Below are 25844 nucleotides of genomic sequence, written 5' to 3' on the forward strand. Positions count from 1 at the left end.
CTCCCCCCACCCAAATGAACAAGGAACTATGTCCTTGGCTTACAACTGTTCATTTAGTGACCATTCAAAGTTACAATAGCACTGAAAAAAGCAACTTATGACGGTTCTTCACACATGACCATTGCACTACACCCATTGTTATGTGATCAAAATTCAGATGCTTCCCAAGTGACTCATGTTCATGATGGTCGCAGTGTCTCTCGGTCATGTGACCCCCCCTTGTGTGACTTTCTGACAAGAGTCAGAAATGAGAAGCCAGATTCACTTAACAACCGTGTTACTAACTGCAGTGATTCACTTATCAACTGGAGCAAGAAAGCTCGTAAAGTTCACTGAACAAATGTCTTGCTTAGCAGCAGAAATGGGACTGCCCTTGATGACCGTTCAAAATTTTCAGCTGGAACTAAATGCAGATGTGTGTTTCTGACAGAACATGTTACCTCTCCGCTTCGCAAACCGCACTGGTTACCAGTTTATTTCCGGGTCCAATTCGTGGGATGTTGATCTTCAAAGCCTTACATGGCAAGGAACCAGTTATCAGCACAGCTCCCTGCACATCTGTCCATCCCACCAGACACAGCAGAGGGCAGGATCTGTGCGTTCTGTGTAACATCTGGCAGGCCCTCGGTGTGGGCTGTTCCTGCTGTGGTGCCTCCCTTGTGAAATACCCTCTTGCCAGCCGAACTGAATCTGGCTCCATCCTGACTGACCTTCTAAAGGTCCCTGAAGAGCTCTTGGGCCATCAAGCTGAGGTACCTTGGGAGACTGGTGAGTTAGTGAGGTGATCAGCATCTCTTCACCCACTTTGCCTTCTAAGCTAGAGCAGCAGTGTTTGTTAGCTGGAGATAATGGCACAATTTCAATAGCAGAAAGAAACTTTATGTCTGAAAAAGATATTCTCAGAAATACAGAAATTATCAAATACATATGAGAGCATAGAGAAGAAGCTGGAAGACTTAGAGCATCTAACAGCAAAATATGATGAAGAAGTTGAGGAAGTTTATCAAGTGGAAAAAGTGGTGGTTAAAACCCTAAAAATCGAAGAGGAAAATGAATATAAAGAAATTACATTTGCTGATATTTATGGTGATTGGTTTGTCTCTGAAAATGGAAAGAGTGGAATACTGAAAGATGAACTAAATGGAGGGGAAATCTATCCCAGATGGCAAGATACAGAAGGAGAAAAAACAAAAGAATTTATGGCTTTAAAGAGATAAATTTTATAAGCAATATCATTGATAACATTACTGACAAAGATAAGCGGATTAAGGAAACAGAAGAAGGGCATCGAAATTACATGAGAGATCTTATAAGCAAGGAGTTGCTAAGAGGAGTCCATACAAAGTTGATTAAGGAGATGATTAGAGGACTGACACCACAAATGGCAGAAGATAAGCGACTGTTTTGCTACTGGAAAGATACAGGTTGATAGATTTAGTTTAGTTTGAAGTTTATTTATATGCCGCCCTTTTCCCTGGGGGGACTCAGGGCGGCTCACAACCCAAGGGGATGGAAGAGTATAATTTAAAACTAGTTAAACTTAGTGAAATTTAGTGACAATAAATATAGTTAAATAAATAATTGATGTTACTAATGTATACAATGTGTAGTGTTATGATAAGCAATAATTGGATATGAATATTGAATGGTATCCATGAAAGGAAGATTAGAAATCCTTTTGGATTATATATAAAGGTTAATAAAAAAGAACTAAGTTAGATACAGTTAAAGTCTTGATTATTAGGGGGGAAATGTTATGATACAGGATATAGTTAAATGAAGGAGGGATAATGATAACAACATATATATATATATATATATATATATATATATATATATATATATATATATATATATATATATATATATATATATATATATATATATATATATATATATATATATATGTATGGGTATAACATAAGGAAACTGGATGTAAATTGTAAACAGTGATTTGGAAAGGGGGGTTAGAAAATTTTTGTTATTAAATATTATGGATTAGCTAAAATAGGACATACGGATTCAGTGTTAATGGGGGATTTTAGAAATAGTAAATGAAATGCCAGGATGTGGTTATGTATTAAATCTTGGTATATTTTATGATGAAGGACGTTTAAACAATTATAGTCAAATGAAAATGGAGGTATGATGGTAACATGTATAAATATCTGAGTTAAAATACTTGAGTTAATATGAATTATGTTTGTTGACTGTGGAAGAGATGCACAAAAGTCTTTTTGTAACCAACTGATACACTTTCTATAGTATGTAAAGAAGGATGTGTTGTGTTTGTTTTGAAAATTAAAAATTTAAAAAAATATTTTTTTTTAAAAAAAAGAATAGTTTATCCCGATGATTATAATACCTTGGCCAGATAATAATGGCAGGTTTCGAAAGTCAAAATTTTCAGGCTATATAAATCTTGTCACATACTATTTTGTGACAGTAGTTATGATAATCTTGCAAGCCTCACACTGAACCACTGGTTCAAAAATATTGCCTTCCCTGTTACAAAAGGATACACAGGAACTATACAAAGGTTGACTGCCGTGATCACTTACAGATAACAGATGCACTGAGTTGGAAGGGACCTTGAAGGTCATCTAGTTCAACCCCCACACCCAAGCAGGAGACCCTACATGATTTCTGACAGAGGGCAATCCAGTCTCTTCTTGAAAGCCTCTAGTGATGAAGTTCCCACAACTTCTGTTCCATTGGTTGATTGTTCTCACTTTCAAAAAATTCTTCCATATTTCTATGTTGAATCACTCCTTGATCAGTTTCCATCCATCATTCCTTGTCGGGCCTTTAGGTGCTTTGGAGAATAGGTTGGCCCCCTTTCTCCTCTCTGTGACAGATATTGAAATACTCAAATATTGAAAGGCTCCTATCAAGTCTCCCCTGGTCCTTCTCTTCACTAGGCTAGCCATGCCCAGTTCCTGTAACATTCATGTGCTTTAGCTTCCAGTCCCCTAATCCTCTTGGTTGCTCTTCTCTGCACTCTTTCTAGAGTCTCAACATCTTTTTTATAGTGTGGTGACCAATGTTCCCTCTAAGCTGTGCGTGACAAAGAAACACGCGCAACAGTTTCCAACTGCCGCACAGTGTTTTTTAGCGTGATGTACTGGACTAAGCTATGTCATTGGTTTGAGCTCCGAGCTTGGCGATTTAGATGTCTCCTCGAATGGGGACGAAACATTTGCAACCAAATCGCCAAGCTTGGAGCTCAAACCAACAACGCAACAGAAATAACTCGTGGTGGTGGTGGTGGGGGTGTTGTTGTTGTTCGCAGACACGGTTACTCAGATGCCAGGGCCAAACTCCTGCCAAGAGGAAAGCGTTGGAAAATGAATTGGGGGAAGGTCCAGCTGCCTATAGAAGCTGGGAGACCCCGAAAAGGAGAAGCAGTGCAGGGCTGTTAGCGCGGTCCCCCCACCAGCCTACATTCGGAGAAAGTGGTTCCCAAAGTGAACGGGGTGGGGTGGGGGGGGAGGCAGGGCTAGAGTTTTGCTAACTTTCACTAAGTTAGCTGATAAGCTGACTGAGGGAATCGGACATGGCCAGCCACAATGATAGCTGGGGAATTCTGGGAGTTGAAGTCCACCATCTTCAAGTCATCAAAGTTGAGAAACACCGAGGCAGAGACATCTGGCCGGTTTGGCATTTACACCGCTGTAATTGGCTTCTAAATCCCTGGGCAATTTTGAAGCCGAGGATGTTGAGTTGAGAGCGCCCCCTCTAGGTCGCCCGAAGCCATACCGATCTACCTCTCGGAGCCTAGAATGGAGCGAAACGGGCCTGGCTATTAGGTAAGAACAGCACCTGTTTAGACTGGAGCTGGTAGGCGATGCAGAAACGCAACCGTCGGCCTACGGTGGCAGAAGTGACTTTACGTCCCACGGTAGCCAGCTGGAACGAAATGAGAAGCGATTCCGATCGCCTGAACGACGCCGTGCGCTTGATATACTTGCAAATGGTTCTGCGCACATTGAGTTTGCGCCATCTGCGTTCCGAAGGATGTCTTGGGTAAGGAGAAAAGTCTGGAAGAATGACCTCCTGGCTCCAATGAAACCAGGTGTTGGCCTTCAGAAGGAACGAAGGGTTAGGGTTAGAATCATGGACCTCATTAACCCTTTCCTGCCCACCTACCTTCAGTTTGATGAACAAATTTACCAACAAATCAAAGGGAGGCCTTTGGGATTACTGCTTGCAGGACACAAGCTATAAGTCAGCGCCTAGAGCACTCCCACACAGCCAACTCAAAGTATGGTATGCAGATGACACCTTCGTCATATTAAAAAAGACCCAACTGTAGAAAACACGGGAAACTGTCAACATCTTCCAAGGAATAAAATTCACAGTGGATGAAGAAAATAACACCAGCTCTACCCCTCCTGAACAGCTTCATCAGCAGAGGCAGCGATGGCAAATTAGAAAGACGCGTCTAACATGGAACGACCCACAGCAACCTATACCAGGAAAACATTACTAGGTGCTGCTGGCAAGTTCCGTTTTTATTTTCACAGTTCTGTCTGAAAACCCAATTCTTAACCTTTTCTCTGTGATGTAATAGCAATAGTGTCACTCTGCAAGTCACACACCCTGTTTCGTATGGGGCTCTTTTTCCAAAGAACTGATAAGGACTTGCTTATAGTTTTATACATCTGTCAAATTTCTATCCTGCCCGTGGGGCCAAAGATTATTCTAGGCGGCTTACAGACCCTGAATAAAATGCAAAATAAAACATTAAAACAATAAATAAAGATTAATCCATCAGACTGAGTCAGTTTCTCAGATCGTCTTGAGCTGGACTTGGAAGCACAGGGGCAGCTGCATCAACTTGGCTTCAGAAGCCCTTGAACTCTGGCCTCTGAACGGAAACAACTGAAGTCTGTCTCCATTTCCGGGGGGGACGGGGGGGCAAAAAACAGCAGGGTGCACTGCTTTGGGGTTCAGAAGCCCACAGGGGGCAAGAACCTGTCAAAAGCATAGCTGCAAAAATTGACTTGCTTATAATCAATCTTTTCTGTTCCCAAAATTAGGTGTGAAAATTATGTATTTTGTGGAACGTTTTTAAGAAAACAGTTCTCACACTTATATTTTAATTAAGGAAAGTTTAATACATATGTATATGTGAATATATATATATATATATAGTTTCATTATAACAAAATAAGCAATTGTTATGAGTAAAATATTCATTAAAATCTGGCTAAGAATGTATTTATATTTTTAGATACTGAGAATTTATAATAATTATAATTGCATTTAAAATATTTTCAAAGCAAAATCCATAATTCTTAAGTGAAGTTCAAGCTTTTTGAGCACCTAAAATTCGAAAATGCAAGTTATCCATTAAGACCTGTAAGACATTCCAAGTAGTTTTGTAGGATCTAGTTTAAAAGCAAGAGGATATTTCACCCTGTAAGAGCAACAACAAAAATAATAATAATGAGGCTATAAAGTTTTTCTTATGAAATTATGAAAATTAGTTTTTCCTTTTCAAATAATGCCATTTAAGAATACATTAGCTTCGATTTTGATTTTTTTAAATTAAACTGAGAAAAAAATATTTATGGCAGAAACTGTGAAACTATAATTTGAACCCAAATCTCTTGAAGGAAATCATGCTAGCAAATTCAAACGTGCAAAACTGCTCACAATTTACATTAAGACCACTTTTCTTTCATCTTATTAAAAAATTGTTAAAAGGCTGCATAAAAAGCTTTGTTTTCTCAAAGTCTCTGAAGGATACTTTCCCTTAAACATTAAGGAATTTTAACCGCATTATTCTCCATCTCTATCCACAGGAGTGGAAAGAGGCCCCTGATTCTGGAGCAAAGAGCCCTTGGCCAGCAGCTGGCAAAACGTGGAAACCATAGAGGGGCTTTTTGTAAGTCCCAGGGGAGCCCCAAGGAGGGAGCGCCGGCTGGCAGGCAGGCAGGCTGGCAGGCAGAGGCCGACCCCCTGGAGTCAGGGGAGCCTCAGAGCTTCTCCTTGGCCGGCACCCAAATGACGGGGCTGGAGTGCTCCTCAATGACTTGCTTGACGTGATTGTAAATCTCTTCCAATGTGTCGCCTTGCACAATGGCTGTAGGGGTGCAAACAAGACAGCTCCTGAGGACCCCATTCTTTCCCTTGCCTCTTGCAGCCCACCCCCACCCCCCAATTCTGGTGCCCCCCCCCCACCCACCCATTGCGAGGCTTGGTCCCCTTCGATTCTCTGTGGTTGAATTATTTCCCCCAAAGATGCTCAGGGGGGAAAAGGGTGGGGGGATATTTGGAGCCTTGGCCTTCCTAGTTCTCCAGCTGACTGTAGGGGAACCTTTCTGGGAAGAATCCCCCCCCCAAGATGGCGGGTGCAAAACCACACACAAATGGAGAGCAGCCAGTCCCCAACCTCCACTAACTGAGCCCTCCATGGACAGAGCCGAGCCCGGGAACGTCTCTGACACTCCAGAAGGCAGCCGGAAGCAGAGGAGAACTCCAAAGCCCAGGTGCTGCAGAGGCTGGCACTGGGGCCACAGAAACATCCCTGCCATCATCTCTAAGAGAGTGAAGGTTCCGGCTGCTCCTGGGGCATCCCTGGACGGCCCTCAATAGCAAAAAGAAAAGAGCACCAAACGTGGAACAGAGGCAGAAGTTCCAACCTGTAAAATGTTCTGTAAATTCTTGCTCCAGCTTCATGGCTCGTTCAAAGGTTTTTCGAGCTTGCTCGTCCGTTAATCGCTTATTCATTTCCCTGAATTTGCAGATATTTCAAACTCATTAGCGTTATCAACAAAACAGATTTAGCAGATTCAGTTAAACACACAGGAAGGTCGGGAGGGGAGGGGTGGCTGGGCAGGGCTTCATTTTCTTGGGGGTGGGAAACAGGGTGGGGGTTCTTCCTCCAATCTTAACTTCCCCAGGTTGCCGCCCCTTATCACTTTAATAACTCTTCCCTGATGCTGAACATCAGGGAAGACATTTGGGGGGGGGGGTGTCGCCTTTTCAGTTCGGGGGGAGACGGTGGGGCCTGGGTCTCAGAGACCGTAGCCAGCTCGCCAGGCGGCGAAGCCCGCTTTATTGGAAGGCTCGTCCGGAAGGAGCCCCAGCAGCCAGAGGGGCAGAAAGGGGCAAGCACTCACATGATGTTCTCCACGGACTTGGGCTTGATGAAGATGGAGACCGGGTGCAGCTGGGCGCTCTGCAGCCTCTTGATGGCGTTCCCAGAAACATCAAGGATGCAGTGCTTGCCCTGGAGGGAAGGAGAGGCTGCCTGAGGAACCGCTCAAGGCCACTGGACGTGGAGCATCAATTGGGGGGGGGGGAATAGTGCCTTTACCTTCTCGGCAACCTCCCTCACGGACCGGACGCTTGTCCCATAGAGGTGGTTGTTGTACTGGCCAGCTTCAATGAACCGGTGATCCTGGATGTCTTTCTCCATTTGTTCTCGCGACATCACAAAGTGATAATCTCGCCCATCCACCTCATAATCTCGTTTCGGTCGGGTCGTATCTTTACAGAGGGAGAGGGAGATCAGAAGTTGAGTGGAGATCAGTGAATGTCCACTGGCCATGAGTTCTTCTACTGACGCTGCAAAGCAGCCAGACACTAGACCCAACAAGGAGATATGTACACACAACACACACATCAATGCCCAAAAGAAAGGCTGACAGAATGGTGGTGGTGGTGGTGGTGGCGGCGGTGAGTGTATGTAGGTGGAATGACCCTCCATGGTCACCCTGGCTGTGGCGGGTGAGCCAGAGGCCCCTCAGAAAGGACCAGACCTTTCTGGCGGAGGCCTCTGAGGAGTCCACGGGAGCTCCTGCAATCTCTTTCCAGACAGGTTTCAGACGGAATGCCCCGCCGAGTCGATTCTGGGCCTGCCCTGGGGCGCTTGCCTGCTTTGTCATCTCCACCCCCTGGAGAAGGCCGCAGTGGGCCCAAGTGCCGATTAAGGGAGGACCCAGGAAGAGAGCCTCTACTGGTGTTACACCTGCCCAGGGGAACCTCACACACAACCACATTTCCACTGGAAATCGGATGGGCTCCGGCCACGTCTGCCTCTGGCACGGCCAGGGAGACAGCATGCCGTAACCTTGAGAGACGAGAGGGAGAGCCACAGTCCCGGCAGCCACCTGACGGTGAGAAGCCGGAGGAAGAAAAAACTTCACGTCCAACTTCCCAGAGGATCCCGGCCAGATCCCAGCGGGAGGGAGCCTGCCTTGGGCGGCGAGGGCGACTCCCGGGGACGGGGTGGCTGCTGCTCCTGTCCTGTTACCCAAGTGAAGTTTCGGCTGAGGGCTCCCGGGGGCCACTCCGGCCACCGCTTACGAGAGCTGATTGCAAGGGACCACATTGAAAAGTCATTCAGGTTTCAAGCACCACGAGGAAAGGAACACCCACAGCCCCCCCTCCCCACAGCCCCCCAGGTGGGACACCTACGTGGGACGCAAGAGCCGAACTTGTCAGGGAATTCCGAGATGAGGTCGTCGTTGATGCGGTCTTTCATGGGACCCAGGATAATCACGGGACGCGTGTAGCTGACTGGAAGACAGAAACAGGCCCGGGCGCCTCCAGTTAGGGCAGAGCGAGGGGAGAGGAGAGGAGCCACGCCCCCCTCTTTTCTGGAAAGTGGGGAAAGGGCTACTGGCCCTCCAATCTGAGCCACTTCCTCAAAGGCCTCCTTCAGCCACCCGACCCAGAGGACCAGAAGCATGGAAGGGCCGAGTGGACAGGAAGGTGGGCAAAGCGCCCCATCCCTGGGGCCACAAAGGGAGCGACTGCTCACACTTGCAACCGGTGGCAGCATCAAGGGACCACCACTGGCAATGCTCTGTTGCTGGTTTATGGCAAGTTTTGCCAGTTTCCAGCAAAGAGCCTCCATTCAGGAGAATGAATTCGGTTAAGGATTTAAAATCAAATCAAGTCATGTGATGACCCAGTTAATGATCACAACAACTTATGATCAAAATTGTGGGCTCAGCTATGGTCGTTAAGTGAGCACTAGAGCCCGGGGGGGAGGGGGGGAGAGGAAGGCCCTCTAAGGCAGAGACTATACGGGAAGCCCACGAAAGGCTGCCCCTGCTTTAAATGCTGATCATAAACAGATTTGCCATGTAAAGCAAATAAGCCACTATGCGAACGCGGTTGTCGTAAGTGCAAATCCATTCGTGCCAAGAGGCATTTTTTCTTCTGCCAGAAACCAGTAAAAAGCATCATGAAAAGGGCCGGGAGAGCCGAGAAGAACTTCCCAGGCAGAGGCTGGCACCGCCTGCCCCTGGTTTTCTGACAAGAGCCCTGGGGAACGGAGTAAGCAAATAGGCAGCTGATCAGCCACATTAACAGCCGCCCTGAATCCAAGGTTTTCCTGTCCACCTTTTCCTGTCCTCCACGCACTTCAAAATCATGAGGACGTTTTGACTGGCCTCACAGCGCAGGGAAGGCAAAATCTGATGGCTCCGCTCTTCACGGTGCTAAAGATAAATCTGTATCTGCCAAGCAAAGGGGCAGCACCCCACTCTCTGGCGGATCAGTTCACAGGCCGAATGGTACCAACCTTCTTGCTGGGTGACCGGTTCATAAGACAAGACACACTCTTCCTGGCCACCTGGAAAGTCAGAGAGAGACCATCAGAGACTGTGACTTAACATATGCTTTTATAGGATGCGCCCCCCCTTCCCCTCCTGTCCTGCCAGCCCTCCTGCCAGCGACCAGCCGCTGTGACCCCAAAACCCCAAAGCCCGCCCAGGCAGCCTCAGCCCCCCACGGCCTGCAAGGGAAGCCAGTGGCAGATTAAGGCTGGAGGACAACGGAGGAGGCCGCCCTCTTAACAACCTTTAGCGCACTTCTTGAAGTTTCATAATGAAGCTTTTAATTTTTCCTTTCTCTCTCTCTCTCTCTTGGCCTCTGTTGCTTACAGAAGCTTTAATGAGGAAAGTGAAAGGGTTTTATTCTCCAGTCTGCTGAAGTGAACTTTGCAACAAGATTGTGGCAGAAACACCCTGAAGGCCGCTTTGGGGCCCTTGGCCTCTTCTTCAAAAGCCCAGGACAAGCAAGAGAGGAAACCAACTTAAAACTCCCATGAAAAAGCATAAAAAGGAGGCGAGGGCAAGTGCTGGATCAAGCAGTAAAGCCACCCAGCGTCCTCTGAACGCCGGCCAGACCCACCGGCCCCTTGGCTCAGCCACATCTGTGGAGCTTCTGGGCAGAGAAGCCAAGGCAACAGAGGGGCCAAAGAACAGCTCCGGGGGCACACGGGCTCTCCCTCCTCCTGGGTCTCTCGGTCAATGGGGCCCATACACGCCCCTCCTGCCAGGCCTGACCGGGTGGGCAGAGGTAGCAGTGGGAGACTGGCACACCCTCAGGTAACCCAGCTCTCGCCCACAGTGGCCTTTAGCAGCGCCTTGAATTGCCCCCAGAAACCAACCGGCAGCCGCCGCCTTTCACACCAGCTGAAGCTTCAAGGCGTCTCCATTTTCCAATTGCTCTTAAAAGTAAGCCTGGACTTCTGAAAGTTCCCAGAAAAAAACAGCTGGAAGGAAGACAGTTGGAGACACTTACGGTAACTACTTTCACTGTCGCTGGCGTTGGAAGTCACGTGCTCTGAAAACGGTACAAAGCAAAAATTAGGAGCCATGCCGAGGAACCCCAAGGCCCCCCAGGGGCAGAAAGGACCCATCCTCCTCCATGGGTTACGCAGGGCCATGAAAGGGTCTGACAAGCATCTCTTGGCACCCTTCATGGTTCTCCCGCTCCACGGACCATCTTCCTAAAGCCGAAAGAGAAACCCACAGTTCACAACACACTTCCAGAGAAAGGGGGTTGCACACAGGCGGCTCTCGGACTCCTTTCAGGGATCGGGACCAGGAGCCACATTCAGCCCATCATCGCTGACCTCCGAAATTCATTTCCACAAAACAGCGGAGGGCATAGCTGGAGGAGGCCGGTTCAGAGAGGCCCCTCACCGGAACCTGGGTAGATATGAAGGGGAGCAGCCGCCCAACCCCAAAGCAGCAGCTGTGGGGCCCAGAGGGGGCTCCACCTGCAAGAAGCCCGGCCGACAGGTGGGAGAGCCACCTGTGTCTTCATGTCCACTTTCTGGAAGGGCAGAAGAGGGAGCCTGAGCTCTCATGGGGAAGCCGCCTGAGGCTCCCTTCATAGGGTCCCTTCGGGGGGGGGGGGAGCACAACCGTCACCGCGAATAAGGAGGCTGGGACGAGGGTGGGAATCCCCAGAAGACGGCAGCCCCCGGTCGCTCTGGCTGCAAAAGCGCCTTTCAGGCCGGTTTTCTTCCTCCAAGCAATGGGAGAGAACGAGTGGAGGGCAGGCTAATAATATGAATGGGCACCAGGGTTTTGCTGTTTTAATATTTCCGCTGGTTGTGTTTTATCATTTTAAAATGACCTTTTAATTTCTGACTGGGACCCGTCCAGCGTTGGCTGAAGAGAGAAAGGAAAGCTTTGCACAGCAGCCCAGACAGAGCCCCCCCCCCGGAGTCACCTGCAGGGGAGGAGCAGCAGGGGAAACAACAGGAGCAGGGAAGAGCACGGAGGAGCTTCCGGGGGGGGCAAAGGGCTGCCTGCTGGCTGAGCTGCCTGCCATGCAAGGAAGCCCAGGAGTTGGCTTGAGGAGAGGAACCCCGAGGGCTCCTCAGGAAGCGCCCAGGACGCCCCTTTGCCTGCCTCCTTTGAGCCCCTCCCCAGTCAAGGGTGGGAGGGAAGAGGAGGAGCCTGCGGCTCACCTGCAAGCCTTTTCACCAAGCCCCCCCCCCGCACCTCCCCCCCCAGGGAGAGCCCTCCTCCTGCCTGAAGCTGCCTGGCCAAGCGCCAGGACAAAGGAGGGTCAGGCTGACCACACCTGTTTGGATGCAGGAGGAGGAGGGGCTGCTGCAGGCAGACCCTCCTCCCCCCCCATTATTCCTGGGATTTTATCTGTCCAAGGGATTTCCCTGGAGGAAAGGCAGGCTGGCTTCAACCGTGGTCCCCTGAAAAGAGGCCCCTGGTGCTCTGTGGGCAAGCAGCCTTGCACCCCTCAGGGAGAGGGGCTGCTCCAAGTGGGGAGCTGGGCGGGGAGGGGGAGAGCGTGGCAGAGGCACAGGGCGAGGGAAGAGGATCCCGATGGCGAATGTCGTAGAGAAGATCCAAGGGGACGATGGGCCCGATTTAACCGGGAGCTAAGCACCCATGATAAGGAAAGGAGGGGCTGCTTAGGATGGCCCCTACCCAGGTCTGGGAAGCAGTCTGTGGGGCAGGAAGGCCTTGACAGGGTCCTGGTGGGGGCGGCCAAGAGGCTTGGCCTGGCAGCCTTTATCCAACCGCCGCCATTTCCCTAACAACAGCGCAGAGTTCTTCGATATCAGGACGTTGAACTCTGCCAGGGAAGAAACCTTTAAGAATCAGTGACGTGCGGTGAGGGTTATGCCTGGTGAGGCTCAGCTGGGCATCCTTTTGCGAAGCAGGGCAGCGTTCAGCCTCGGCGGGGGGGGGGGATTTGCATCGTGGGAGCCGCCAAGCGCCCGGGTCTGCAGCAAAGGCGCTTGGCGGCTCCCACGATACAAAGTGCCCCGCCGCCCACCTGCTGACCCGGCCTGCGGCCGCTGCTTCTCCAAGATCCACCGCTGGAAGTCTCGGATCGCCTCTGGGGGAAAGCTGAGTGAGAAGCGGAGCGAAGCTTCTCCGTGGCCTCCTGGCGCCGGGAGGCCGCGGAGAAGCTTCGCTCCGCTTCTCACCCAGCCTTCCCCCAGAGGCGATCCGGGACTTCCAGCGGCAGAGCCTGGAGAAGCAGGCCAGGGCAGCGGGCGGCAACATCGGGGACGGTGGGGCACTTTGCATCCCGGGAGCCGCCAAACGCCCAGGTCTGCAGCAAAGAGGCAGCCTCCTCCTTCTCGCCCACTCCTCTCTCCTCTGAAGCACGCCCCGCCCAACGTAAGCATGCTCAAGAAGACACGATTGGCTGCTTCCAGATCAGGAGGCGGGAGAATTAGTGCCTCTTTTGCATCTGAACTTCTTTGCCTTTTAACTCTTTCTTAGCTTTTAGAAGGCGAAAAATTCCTTATGGAAAAGAGGCCCCGAGTTCTCTCGCCTCCTGCTTTGGTTAAGACTAAGCAGACCCCAAGCCACTGTGAGCTGGAATCTGGTAGCAACTACCTTGGCTTTAATTATTTAAAAAAATATATTTAAATTTCTTTTCTTTTCCTGAGGAGAGTGGTGAGGCTCCGCCTCCCTTGCCTCTAGTGACTGCACGTCCCTGTTAAGAATGTATTTAGCTCCCCACTTCTGAGCCTCCGATGACAGCCCAAGTGTCCAAAGGCCCCCATAGCCCCCGGCCGTCTAGTCCTCTCAGCCCCAAACCAAAGGAGGGGAAGTCAGCCTGCAGCAGGGGAGGCGGGAGGGAGACGCAGTTGGGGCTGAGGAGGGGGGGGGAGAGGGGGGGTCACTTACTCAGGCCTTTTGATCCCATGTCTCCAGGGATCTCCTGTGGAGTAGTTCCCCGGGTGAGGGCAAGCAAGGAGGAGACAATCACAGAGAAAACATCCATCAGTAGCACATCCTCCGGAGGCTGCTCCAGGACGGTCCCAGCAGCATCCCTGGGGAGCCAGCCCCCTACGCCCCCACCCCACCCCACCCCACCCGCATGGTGTTCAAAAGCGCCATTCCCCTGCCGGCAGAATGGACTCCCCTGAAGCCCCGTCTCAAAGTGGGTCCAGTGAGGGGACCCACCCGCCCCTGCCCAATCAGTCGTGCCCCCCTGCGACCCACAGCTAGGCTCCTCATGGATGTTCTTGGGACCCTTTTCCAGGCCACACCGCAGGGCACACGCGGCCTCCCCACCCGCCCTACTTACGGTCGACGTCACTGGTCTCGGCCTCACTCAGCTCCTTGTTCTTGTAGAAGGGGAATTTTCGGGAAAAGAGGTTCTTTTTACGCTTGTCATTGAATGACTGCTGAGGAAGAAGAGAAGGAGACAGGGGCAAAGAAAGGGTGGGTGTCGGACGTCCAGCAGGTCAGGAAGGCCCAGCGCCAGCCAGCAGCCACCGCTCCAGGGGGAGGCCGACTTCTGCCCTCCAGCATGCAGACCCCCTGCTTCTGCCCAGGATGCCGGGGGGGGGGGAGGACAGGGGGAGGCGGGGCTCCGAGAGGGGGGGACGGGGTGGGGCTCTGCTCTGTGCCCAGAAATAAAGCCAGTCCCTACGATGCCCCCCCCCCTTCCGAGAGCAGGTGCCCTGGGGCTTTCGGCCAGAGGGGCAGCATGGATTTCAGAAGAAATAAGGCTACCCTCCCCCCACCAACCCCAGGCAAATGAAAGGAAGGGGGAGGAAACCGGCCCTCATTTTCAATCAGAAGAGCTGGTGGGCTTCCGGAGAACCTGCCTAACTGACTCGGGTCCCAGAGACCCTCGGGAGCGGCTGGGCAAGAGCCCAGGGGGAGCTGCTGGACTTGGCTGCAACTCTTCGGGGGATCCCAGTAACTGAAAGTCTGTGTTAGGCCCCCAACAATCTGGGTACTGAGGTGGGGAGGGAAAGCAAGCGGAATATTCCAACCGGCTGTACTGGACCCTTCCCTGGGGCCCACAGCCATCAACTATGGGTTGGGGGGGGGGACACTAAGCAGGAAAGGCTGCTGAAAGCTTCCTGGGCCCCATGAGAGCCAAGGTGGCGCAGTGGGGTTAAATGCAGCACTGCAGGCCACTTCAGCTGACTGCAGTTCGGCTGTTCAAATCTCACCGGCTCAAAGGTCGACTCAGCCTTCCATCCTTCCCAGGTGGGTGAAATGAGGACCGGATTGTTGTTGGGGGCAAATATGCTGACTCTGTAAACCGCTTAGAGAGGGCTGAAAGCCCCATGAAGCGGCATATAAGTCTAACTATTGCTATTGCTTTGCTAAGTCAGGGGAAGAGTGCTGGCTATCTTCACCAACATGCTGGACTTGGTCAGTTAAAATATGCTCAGCTGCTCAACCTTGGCCTTCCCTTTGGGGTGGGGGTCAGCTCTAACGGAATCGCTTATTGAACTGTGCAAACCCGTAAATGGGTGAATTTGGTATCCGAGGGGAGCTGAGCCCCCCCAAAGGGTTACGGAACAACTCCTGCATAAAGCCAGGAGGGAGGGAGGGAGGAGGGAGGGGGGAACTCCCCCATTGCAGGTCCAGGAAGGTTTGCGTAAATGAAAACCCCCCCCTCTCCCTGCGCCAATTTGGGCAACTTTTCATGATCCCCCCCCCAATGGAATATGGGACAGAGTGGATGAAAACTCCCACTGTTGCCCTGCCTCCCCCACTTACAGAAATGAACTGGACAGAAAGCCTCCTTTGGTGCAGGGAGAACGATTAGAAGTCGGCAAAATTAAAATGAAATGAAATAGGCCCAGAAGTCTTTGCCTTCTGTGGACTTGTGAAAGCCGTCAGCCGCAAGGCTTTCAGCCCCCCCCCCTTCCTTTCCTTGGGCAGGAGAGCTCGCTGGTCTTGGGCAGGCGGGTTAAAAGCTCTGGCGGGGCAGGGCAGGAAAGGCAATGGAAGGAACAGCCGGAGCTGACCAGCCCAGTCTACCCAAGCGTGTTACTTAGCAGAAGTGACACTGGCCAAGCAAAGAAGCAACCCCGCCTAGCATCGAGCTGTGGCTGGCATGGAATCACGCGGCTGCAGAAGAGGGAACTCCCGACCGCCACCAAATCAAGGAACAGATCAATTTTTCCCTCTTGTCTGCTGTGCCCGGTTATTTTCCCCCAAGATCAGTCCATCATGCACGCCTGATCAAAGCGGGCCAGGGGTACTAAGCGGCCATCGGCAACAGCAAGCATGCTCAGCGTTTCCAGCAAGATGCCAGGTGAGGGAGGGGGGGGGGGGGACAGGCAACCATGCTCCCGCAGGAAAGCCACAGCAAGGCGGGGTGCAGAAGGCGGGCAGGCAGGCAGGCAGGCAGTTCTCTCTCAATGGCAAGCGTACTTGAGGGTCTCCTCCAGTTCTCATGCATGGGCCTGGTGCAAGGATAAGGCACAAGAGCCGCGGGCAGCTCGGCTGCAGGCAACCAGGCAGCGGTTCATGCTTCCCTACAAGGAAGGTGACTTACTCCGGACTCCGAGGGGTTCCGCAAACAACGGGTTTGCCAGACGGAGGGTTGCCTCCTCAGGATGTTCTGCTCCTTCTAGCCACGGAGAAGGGCAAGACGTGTGGGGAGGGGAAATGGGGAGGTTAGTGCAGCATAATTGATGCACCCCCCGCCCTTGTTGAGGTGGGCAGCTACAGAAATCAAATCAATCAATCCATCAGTAAAAATAAACAGTCCTGCAATTACCCCCCCACCCAACGTGGATTTCCCCAGGTTTGTCTGCTTGCGCAAGTAATTGCTGGGGGCGGCTGCTGGGTCCGTCAGCAAATCTTGAAGGGGAGGGGCAGGTAAGCCAGACAGCTCTGCTAGACCCCCCATGCCCAGGCTGCCGGCCACCACAGCCGCACGCAGCTCCTCCTGAGAGCCTCAGGGCCCCCACACTCCACTTCCAGGGTTTACTTTTTCACTTCAGTGCAGAAAGGAGGGAGGGAGGGAGGGAGGGAGGGAGGGAGGTTCCCCAAATGGGAAAGAGAATGGACGTGAGGGAATTCAGAGAGCAAACCGTTATGGACCCACTTGCTCTTCTTCTTCTTTCTTCTTCTTCGTCCCCCCTCTGGCCGTACCATCACAAGCCATGAACCCCCACTGGGGGAGGGGATGACCAGGAGGGCCAGGCCAGCACGTTCCTTCTTCCCAAGAGGCTGAACCAAGCCAAGCCCAAACGGCTCAGGGATCCGTGCGGCTCAGCTGAGGTTTTGGGCTCCTTTACTGCCGATTGGTTGAGTCAGCTGCCCATCCCCTACGTCTTCCTGGATCCTCAGTTTCCCAAAGGAAATCAAATGCTGACCATGAAACACTCGGCCCAAAAAGGCACAGAGACAAAATATCCTAATAGGAGATGGGAGAACAATGCCCTTATAACTGGGCCAGAGCAGGAAGTATCAGGAGAGAAAGACGGAGCCAGTGCCGGTTGCATTCCGGGCTGGAAAAGTGATGGCACAAAGGGGCAAGAAAGGGAGGACGGGGGGGGGGGGGACTTAATCCCTGGGGCTGACCTGCAGCCACAGAGACAGAGGCCTGGATTCCTAGATTATACAGAACCTGGATATGGTTTCCAAGAGGTCTTCTGAAACTGCCCCCCTTTCCTTTATTTAGAGATAAATTATTTAGAGAATTACGTTTACTGTCCTGAAAATTAGACCAAACCGAGGACTTTGCGTTCAGTTTTGGACACCACATTTTAAAAGGACGCTGACGAAGGGGAGAGCGCCCACAAGAGATCAGAGGATGAGAAGGCCCTGCACGGAGGGAGTGGGCTACCTTAAGGTCTTAGGCCCCTTCTCTTCAACATTTTTATAAGTGAGATCTAGATGAGGGGATGGAAGGGAACTCATCTCTAGGCAACACCAAGCCGGGCTGAATGGCTGGTACTCTGGAAGACAGACTCAAGATTCAGAAGGATCTGGATGGACTTCAGCACAATGAACGGCTGAGGTAACTAGGTATGTCCAGTTGAAGGAAGCCAGGAGGGTTGGGGGTGACATGACAGCCAGTACTTGGGGGAGGGTGGGGGGGGGGCTGTCCCAGACAAGAAACAATGGGTGGAAGCTCATTAGGGGTGAAACGAGCTGGAACGAAGGAGAAATTTCCTGCCGGTGAGAATAACTAATCAATGGGAGAGCTGAACCTTGTGGAGTTGGGGGGGGGGGGGGGCTCCATCACAGAGGTTTTGAAGAAGAGACTGGATATCCATTTGTCTGGAATGGAATCAGGTCTCCTGACTTGAACAGGGGGATGAACTAGAAGACCTCTGAGGTCCCTTCCAGCCCAATGGCTTTAAGTAACTGAAGGTTGTCATATACCGGTAGTAGAAAGTCTCCGTCACCCAGGCCACTGTTGTCCCAAAAGGTGCTTTTTCAAGAAGCTACTTCAGAGCTAGAGCTGAACCTGAACCCTCGGGCCATATAGGAGAAGTAACAGAATGGTTGTTATTCCAATGATGGGGCAAAAAACTCTGGGTTTAAATTCTAGAGAAACCAGTCAGTTTTGCTCTGAAAGAAGCAGGAAACGTTTCCTAAGGATAAGAGCTGCAATGTTTAGTCGGCAGGTGGAGACTTTCCTTCCCCAGATTTGTACAGGCAACCATCTCTCAGGGACGCTGCGGGGGTGGATTTCTGCTCTGGGAAGAGGATCAGATGAGGCAAGGCCCCTTTGCCCCCTGGCATCCCATCATTCTCCCCCTTAGGAGAGCTTCTGCTTGGGCATCTGTAACGCCCACCTACTGCTGCCAGCATTAAAAAGCTGCAGGTGCTTTTTGAGGCCAGAAGCGGCTCCAGATGTGCCTGCAAGGAACCAGGGCCTCCCCTGGGAGTCTTCTTCAGCTCCTCCCGAGCTTTAGCATCCGGGACCCTTGCGGAAACCTCAGAACGGAAAGCTCCTCCTAATGCTATGCGGGGCAGCCAATGGCTTGGCTTTAGGGTTAGGGTCTCGGCGGTGGGACTCCCGAAAGCGCATCCCTCGGGTCTGCCACGAGATGGCCTGTGGAAGAGCTCTGGTGTCCCTGGGGATGGAGCGTGGCGGGTGGGAGCAGACGAGGCCCAGGTGGGCCCTACATCATCGAGGGAAGAGCCAAGGTAAGCAGTTCAAGGGAGCTCACGTGGCTGAATATCCAGGAGACACGCAAACGCTCGATGCCGGCAGAAGGCTCAGCCGTGGTCAGGAGCACCGGCCTCCCCCACTGGCTTTGAGCCGGGCGCTCTGGGGATGAGCGAACGGGGCAACCTTCTGGCCACCCAGACTGCCAAACTGCCCCCCCCCTTCTGCTCCCCATAGCAACTGTGGTGGTTGAGGAAGGCAAGTTCTGAGGGGACATTAGAGGTACGTCCGTGGCCCAGAGAGACGGTGGGCAGAGAGGAGGAGGAGGAGGAAGAGGAGGAGGTTGGACAGCCACCTCTGTGACAGACTTGGATTTTAAGCAGCCTCACACCGGAAGGCCCCCCCCCCTTTCCCCAACTGTCCCCCATCAGAATTTAACAAATATCTAGATATTCCTCAAGGCTTCTATCATTCACCAAATCTCTGATTAGGTGGGCTCTAATTTTTTTCAAATTTCCATTTGGTTTTTAGTGTTGGAAAACTGCTCAAAACATTCATAATGCATCATGTCCCCCCCCCTTTCTCTCCTGGCCCCTCCAGCAGGGACCCTGTGGTGGACAAGCACTGCAACGGCAACCATTGACCCACACTCACCCCTTTGTCACCTCTCGCTTTAGAATTAAACTTCACCGTCTTTAACCGAGCTCGTTCCTTCTTCTCCACCCTGCAAGGAAAATGCAGGAGAAAACCCATGAGGGTCGGCGGCTCTGATTCTCTCCTTCCTGGGGCAGAACCGCCGTGCGTCTCTCTGGCCACAAGGTTGGCTGCCAGGATGAGGATCCAGACTGGAGGTGGGCAGAGCTTCCCCCACAGAAGAGAGCTTTGTCCCCCGCCCCCTTCAGCACTTGCCCAATGGGCCAGAAAATATTTGGAGAATCAAGCGGCACTTGACAAATCCACCTGCCAGAAGCGTCACCTTGTGCAATAAAAGTGGCAAAATGCACCCATTGGCCTGATTCCGGGCTGCACACAACACAGCAGAAGGACCACAATACACAACAGATGGTGAGGCAAATGTGGCCCATCCAGAAAGGGTCTCAAATCCCCCCAGCCCCAAGATCCAGGCCAGGAGGACAGGCAGGCCCTTCCAGAGCTCAATTGGGAGGGAGCGGGCCCTTAGCGCTACACCCCATGGAAACAAGGCTTTGCTTGGTTAGCGGAAGGGCGTTCACTCCGTTCGCCTGCATGGATCCCTGGGACCAGGAGTTCGGCCACCAGCATCCCTCCTGGCTGGTCCAAGCCCCTTCAGGGGTCACCCGTGGCTGGGTCCATGCTGTGCTGAATGTGTCTTTGAGGGGACGACTCAAAGAGGCCACGACTCTTCCCCAGGGGCTGCCGGGACAGGGATGTTAGAGGAGCCAGACCGGAACCATTTGACTCAGAAATGTTTTGAGTGGGTTCTGGCATGGGGCCCTTAGTATACTTTTGTGCTGTTTGTGGTTGTGTTGTTAGCCATTAGAGAACAAGCAGGGTAGCCATATAAATTGTTGGCTGGTGGAAAAGAAGCCCCAGGCCTTTTGCAAGCCCCCCCCCCTCAAACTCCACCTGCAGATTCCAGCCCTCCCTGGAGCCTCAGGTAAGCCTGTGGGGGAGGATCCTGCTATTTCTTGGCTCCTCCAAACAGAACGAAGGACAGAAATCCTGGCTTCCTAGTGAAGTGCGTGAGGGCTCAGTGAAGGGAACCGTCGCAAGGGCTGCTGTGGTTCTGTGCATGGGCTGACTTAAACGATTGATCTTCTGGGCACCCCAGGAACCTTCGGTCAAGCCGTGGCTCCCCTTGCAACCAACGGGGGACTGATTTACAAAAAAGTCCTACCCCAACCTTCCTCTGGGCGGCCTGTGCCTTCCCCACTCTCAGCTCTCCTCTGCCAGAGGCCTGGGGAGCTGGGCTTGGTCCTGCTCAGGGTCTCAGCGTCTTCACCCACAGCTCCGATTATCCTTCCTGGGGTCTGTTGGAGCCCCTCGCCCAGCACCCCCGCCCCCCGCCCAAGTGCTCCGTCGGGACTTATGACCTGTGAAGTGCCCAGAGTCCCTTTGCATGGGAGAAGGGCCTCAACAGTACTAGTAGTAGTAGTAGTAGTAGTAGTAGTAGTAGCAGTAGTAGTAAACACTCTCTTGCTTCCCCTTCCTGACGCTGCTGTCATTTGGCCACATCTGCTGGCGCCACCAGCTGCCACCTGGACTTTCTCTGCTGCCACCAAGTCTGGCCGATTGTTATTGGAGGATATTAGAAATAACAAAAGAAATGCCAGCATGTGGTCAGGTTTTAAATCTTGGTACATTTATGATGGACGCTGAAACAATTATAGTCCAATGGAAATGGAGGAACGATGATGGTGACATGTATAAAAATATCTGATTTTAAAAAATTATTAAAAAGAAAGCAGCCAATCCCACTTGGGGCTCCTCTCCCCCCCACAACCCCTTTTTCCTGGCAGGCCTCGAGCCGCCGTGCGAGACCGCTACCTGCGTTTGCTGGGGATGACGCCAACCTGGTCACTCTCCCCGCCCGGCATCACCAGCCGTGCCTGCCACCATTCATCGTCCGAGGCATTGATGACGTGGAGGATGTTGCCGAAGTGGAAGTTGAGCCCCTGGCTGGGGAGGCCACTGTCTTTAGTCTTGTCGTAGTCAAAGAGGGCTCTGCGGACGAAGGGAAGAAGAAAGGGAAGAGGAGGAAACGGGTGACCAGGGGACAGAGCAGGAGGGAAAAGATTCCCCAGGAGGAGGAGGAAGAAAACCTTTGCAGCCCCAGGAGAAAACCGGGTAACGGCTGCAAACAGAGCGGTGGGCAGCGGAGATGCAGCCCCACGAAGCGCATCATCATCATCATCATCCGGGGGGGGGGGGGAGAGGCTGCTGCATTAAGTGGCGATTTCAGCACCCGGAAAAATGATAAAGCCGCACATTCTTCCGGCAGTACGAATATATTGCTTCGCTTCTACAGCTGTACCAGTTGCTCAAGCTGCATGAGCCAAGACGTTCAGCGTGGCCAAGGCAGAGGGCGTGAGAGACCTACAGGAAGGCATCTTCACGTAGGGAAGCAAAGACGGCTTAACGGGTGTCACTGAGACGAGGTGGATGAAACTCTTAAGTGAAAGGCAGAGGCTGAAGATCCTGAAACAGAGCAGCCGGGGGGGGGGGGGCAGTGCCGGGTGAGGGAAGGGCCCTCGTGTCTTGAGAACCAAGGAGAGGGGGGGGGAGGAAAGCCACATGAGAGCATCTGGAGAAGAACAAAAGCAGGGGGGCTGATATTATTGGGGGGGGGGCTGCAGACGGCCAAGCCAAGCAGAATGACTGGATCAGACCTCATGACATTCAGGAGGGAGAGACACAGGAGTATCGGGGAGCCTCAAATATCCAGGCCTATCCTGCCAAACCAAGTTAGTGGGGGCTGCCGGGCTCCAAAGCCTCCCCAGATGCTCCGGCAGATAGTTCCATCCTTCAAGAGACTCGAAGAAGAGACAAAGGGGCCAGCAGCAGAGCCAGGGCCCTCAACAGCCCCGGAAGCCTCACCTGACGTAGAGGGACCGCTTCTGGCTGGTCCGCAGAGAGCCAGATCCGGAGCTCATGCTGCTGCTCATCATCTGCTCTCGCAAGTCATGTATTCTGGCTTCAAAACGGCCATATTCTGAGGAAGAGGGAAATGCCAGGTCAATAGCAATAGCAGTTAGACTTATCTACCGCTTCATAGGGCTTTCAGCCCTCTCTAAGCAGTTTACAGAGTCAGCATATCGCCCCCAACAACAATCCGGGTCCTCATTTCATCCACCTCGGAAGGATGGAAGGCTGAGTCAACCCTGAGCCGGTGAGATTTGAACAGCCGAACTGCAGAACTGCAGTCAGCTGAAGTGGCCTGCAGTGCTGCATTTAACCACTGCGCCACCTCGGCTCTTCAGGTCAGTTCCACAAATGCCAGGGCTGCGGAATATCAGGGTTTTGGGCGCCCCAAATCTTACGCCCACCTAGACTTTTCCTTCAAAACACGTATCCTTCTCTCCCCCCCCCCACCCCAAAGATTTCAAAAAGATAGTGGAACCCCCTCATTTTCTCTCTGTCACTCATGCAGACACACACAGACAGACAGACAGACAGACACACACAAACACAGAGTGATAGTGCAAGGGTACACAAATTTACTCCAGATATTTGACAGACTGAAACGTGGTTGATCTATCTATCTGTTTGACTGAAGCCCACTCGTGCTCTGGTGAGCATTCAGGTAAGAAAATTTGAAAACAAAATCATAAATTGTTAAAAGCAGGTAAACAGCAGATTAACAGATTCAATGAGCAACGAAGTTAGGGCCAAAACCAACTGTCTTGTCTGCTTCCAGGTGCAACCCAAGGGGTGGGTTATAGCCGTGGAGGCTTTGGACGAGAGAGATCCAGGCTACCTGAAGAAGCACCTCCCCTCCCCCCCCCCACGGGACTGGCTTGTCCCCGTGCTCCCCCCCCCCCAGCAGAAAGGGCATGCCGCAGACCCCATCGGCCAAGGAATTTTGGGTCCTTGTTTCATGGCCACCAGTTTAGCATGCAAGTTATGACAGTGCTGAATGAGTGATATTTATAAGTGATATTAGGATTTCCGCTCACCCCAGAAACCCCGCACTCACACGATTGTGATGTGGGTATCTTGACAACTGGTTCACACTTATGACAGTCGCAGTGCCCTTCGGTCACATGACAGCCATCTGCAACTTCTCCGGCCAGCTTCCCACCAGCAGAGTCCAAGGGGAAGCTGGCAGGGACGGTGGCCAGTTGGTCTGGTCAGTCCCTTGCACACACACCCCTGCCCAGCATCAGCCACCCCCGGCCCACCATGCTCATGCCATGCCGCGTGCCCTACCTGCCTGCAAGCCACCAGGAACTCGCTTAATGACCTGTGACCCTCACTTCACAACGGATGTGGTCAAATGACGCCAGGCCTTAAAACCAGAGTGCTTATTGACATAAATTCTGGCTCCACTCACTCGTCACTAACTGAGGACTAGACGAGGCAATGCAGGGTCATTTCCCACAGAGCCAGATTTTCCCATTCTGAAGAGCATCCCGGAACGAAACCGGAATATGTTATTAGGCGTTTTGTTTTTAAAACGTTGCAAACCGAGTAACCACAGTTTGCGTCTCTGGGTGGGGTTTTTTAAAAGGAGGCAAAGAAAAACAACACAGGGAAGCAAAAGGCGACACGTGGAGGCCGCGCATAACGAAGAGGCGCATCTGGACCCACAGGTGGGGAGGGGGGGTGAGCCAGGCCTGCCAAGGACTAAGAGGGTCAGAGCCATCGGAATGGGGGTGGGGTGGCCCAGTGGGAGCCTCTCTCCCAGGTCCAACCAGAGGGTCCTGCCTCAGAGCCCCCCCCACACACACACGGCCCAAGTGTGACCCCATCCTGGCCCCTTGCATCAATCCCCTTCCTTTGACAAAGTCACCTGGGAAGCAAACTCCATCGCCATGAAGACGGCAGGTGGCCCCAAGGCTTTCTCAGCCTCCCAGCCATTGCAAGGTCTTAAAGCAGTGGATTCCCAAGGGGGAAAGAGGGGGTTTAATCTGATCATCCACTTGCCTTCGGGACGATACTGGGCTACGATAGTGACGGACTGACCGGCATTTTTCAAGGCAGCGGCTGCCTCTTCGTGGGTTGCTGCTTTGAGGTCCACGCCATTTACCTGGAAAGTAACACAAAGGAACCGTTGCTCAGATCAGAACGTGAATGTCACCAAATCAACCAGCTTGGAACCCAACCGGCCCCTTGCAGACGGCCAAGCTGCCTCCTGGTGGGTCACAGAGGTCTTATCCACCCCCCCTCGCCCACCTTGCCAGGCAGAGCCCCGCACGGTCCAGGGTCCCCTGCCAAGAAGAGCCCCGACTGGTTTCCCCCCTTTGCAGGGTCTTACCGAAATGATGCGGTCTCCTTTCCTGAGCTCCCCACTGAGGTCTGCAGGCCCCCCGGCAAGGATGAAGGAGACAAAAATCCCCTCCCCGTCCTCTCCCCCCACGATGTTGAAGCCAAGTCCTGTGGAGCCCCGATGCAGCACCAGCTTCCGTGGCTCCCTTAAAAGGAGAAACCAATTACAGCCACTCCTCCTGCATGGACAGCCCCAGTGGCTGTCAGGATAAGAAGAGCCAAAGGCACACAAGACGTGCTTGTTTTTAATCAACAAATTAAGGATTTAATAGGCACACGAATAAAGATTTCAGCAAGGAACCCTTCTTTCTACTTCTATGGATAAAGGAAAAAGAAAACTAAACAAAAAATATATCAAATGCAAATGGAAAGAATTGAGGTCTTAATCAGCGAGTTCTCTCTCTGCAGAGACTTAACACTGTTTCTTATCATGATAAAGTTATGAAGAAAACTCAGGACATATATATATATGCACAGATATGTGTATCTTTAAAAGCTATACTGTGTTTCCCTGAAAATAGGACATGTCCCTTTTTGCAATTTTTTTTTTTTTTTAGGCAGACATAGACAAACAAGACATAAAAAAGATAAAACCATCCTTCATCGCATACAGTGTAGTGTCGATGGGTTACAAGGTTTTTGTGCATCCTTTCCATAGTCATCACTTGCAATTTATATGAAATCACATCTTATCAAATCAAATATGTTTATATACACCATTACCATTGTACCTTATTTGTTTGACTATCACTATTTATTCCTTCACTTTCAAAGAGCTACACTAAATATTGGGATCATTTATAACAATTCATTACATCATCTTCAATCTATCCAATAATAATATATCTTGATGTTATATTCAATATCATTCTGTTATTCTTGTATTGATAACATTCTCTAGCATCTTTCGTTTCCATGTTTTTTCATCTAACCATTGATTAAAATAAATCCCATGTCTTATTATAAAATTGTTTATCTTCTTGTTCTCCAATTTCAAATGTCAATTTAACGACACGTCCTGATAATGAGGCCAGGACTGATTTCTGGGACTGGTGTAAATGTATCCCCTTCCCCCGAAAAGGAGGGAGGGGTGGACGGCACAGGAGGAAGCCCTCCCCTTCCCTGCTCACCTTGGTGCTTCTCAGCTTCTTAATCGGAGGAGCCGGGCCGATCCGGCTGCCATTCACAGAGCAGCTGATTTGCGGGGGCTGCTCAGGCTGCGGCCTCCAGCAAGTGCGGCTGCTTTTGCCATC

At 51.7% G+C, this 25844-nt stretch overlaps 1 protein-coding gene across 10 annotated transcripts in view; it reads right to left on the minus strand.

The window, feature by feature from the left end:
• Positions 1-5094: 5094 nt before the first annotated feature.
• Positions 5095-25844, minus strand: part of DLG1 (discs large MAGUK scaffold protein 1) — a 51548-nt gene continuing 30798 nt past the window's right edge. For 2 of the 10 annotated variants that reach the window (XM_087724968.1, XM_087724967.1), the window contains exons 12-24: positions 24581-24737; positions 24250-24352; positions 22201-22315; positions 21151-21327; positions 19279-19348; positions 13428-13461; positions 10549-10590; positions 9545-9595; positions 8431-8532; positions 7328-7500; positions 7131-7261; positions 6651-6742; positions 5095-6091 (exon numbers count right to left, since the gene is read on the minus strand). In XM_087724968.1, the coding sequence (XP_087581094.1) occupies positions 5985-6091; positions 6651-6742; positions 7131-7261; positions 7328-7500; positions 8431-8532; positions 9545-9595; positions 10549-10590; positions 13428-13461; positions 19279-19348; positions 21151-21327; positions 22201-22315; positions 24250-24352; positions 24581-24737 (1354 nt within the window). In that variant the 3' untranslated portion in view covers positions 5095-5984. Of the gene's footprint in view, positions 6092-6650; positions 6743-7130; positions 7262-7327; positions 7501-8430; positions 8533-9544; positions 9596-10548; positions 10591-13427; positions 13462-13830; positions 13931-19278; positions 19349-21150; positions 21328-22200; positions 22316-24249; positions 24353-24580; positions 24738-25844 lie in introns of all 10 variants that reach the window. The other 8 variants (XM_087724966.1, XM_087724965.1, XM_087724964.1 and 5 more) reach the window with 5 other exon arrangements.

This window comes from Thamnophis sirtalis, unplaced genomic scaffold (genome assembly GCF_051295495.1).
Source record: "Thamnophis sirtalis isolate CommonGarterSnake01/CBP01778 unplaced genomic scaffold, rThaSir2_p1.2 scaffold_11, whole genome shotgun sequence".
Classification (NCBI taxonomy): domain Eukaryota; kingdom Metazoa; phylum Chordata; class Lepidosauria; order Squamata; family Natricidae; genus Thamnophis; species Thamnophis sirtalis.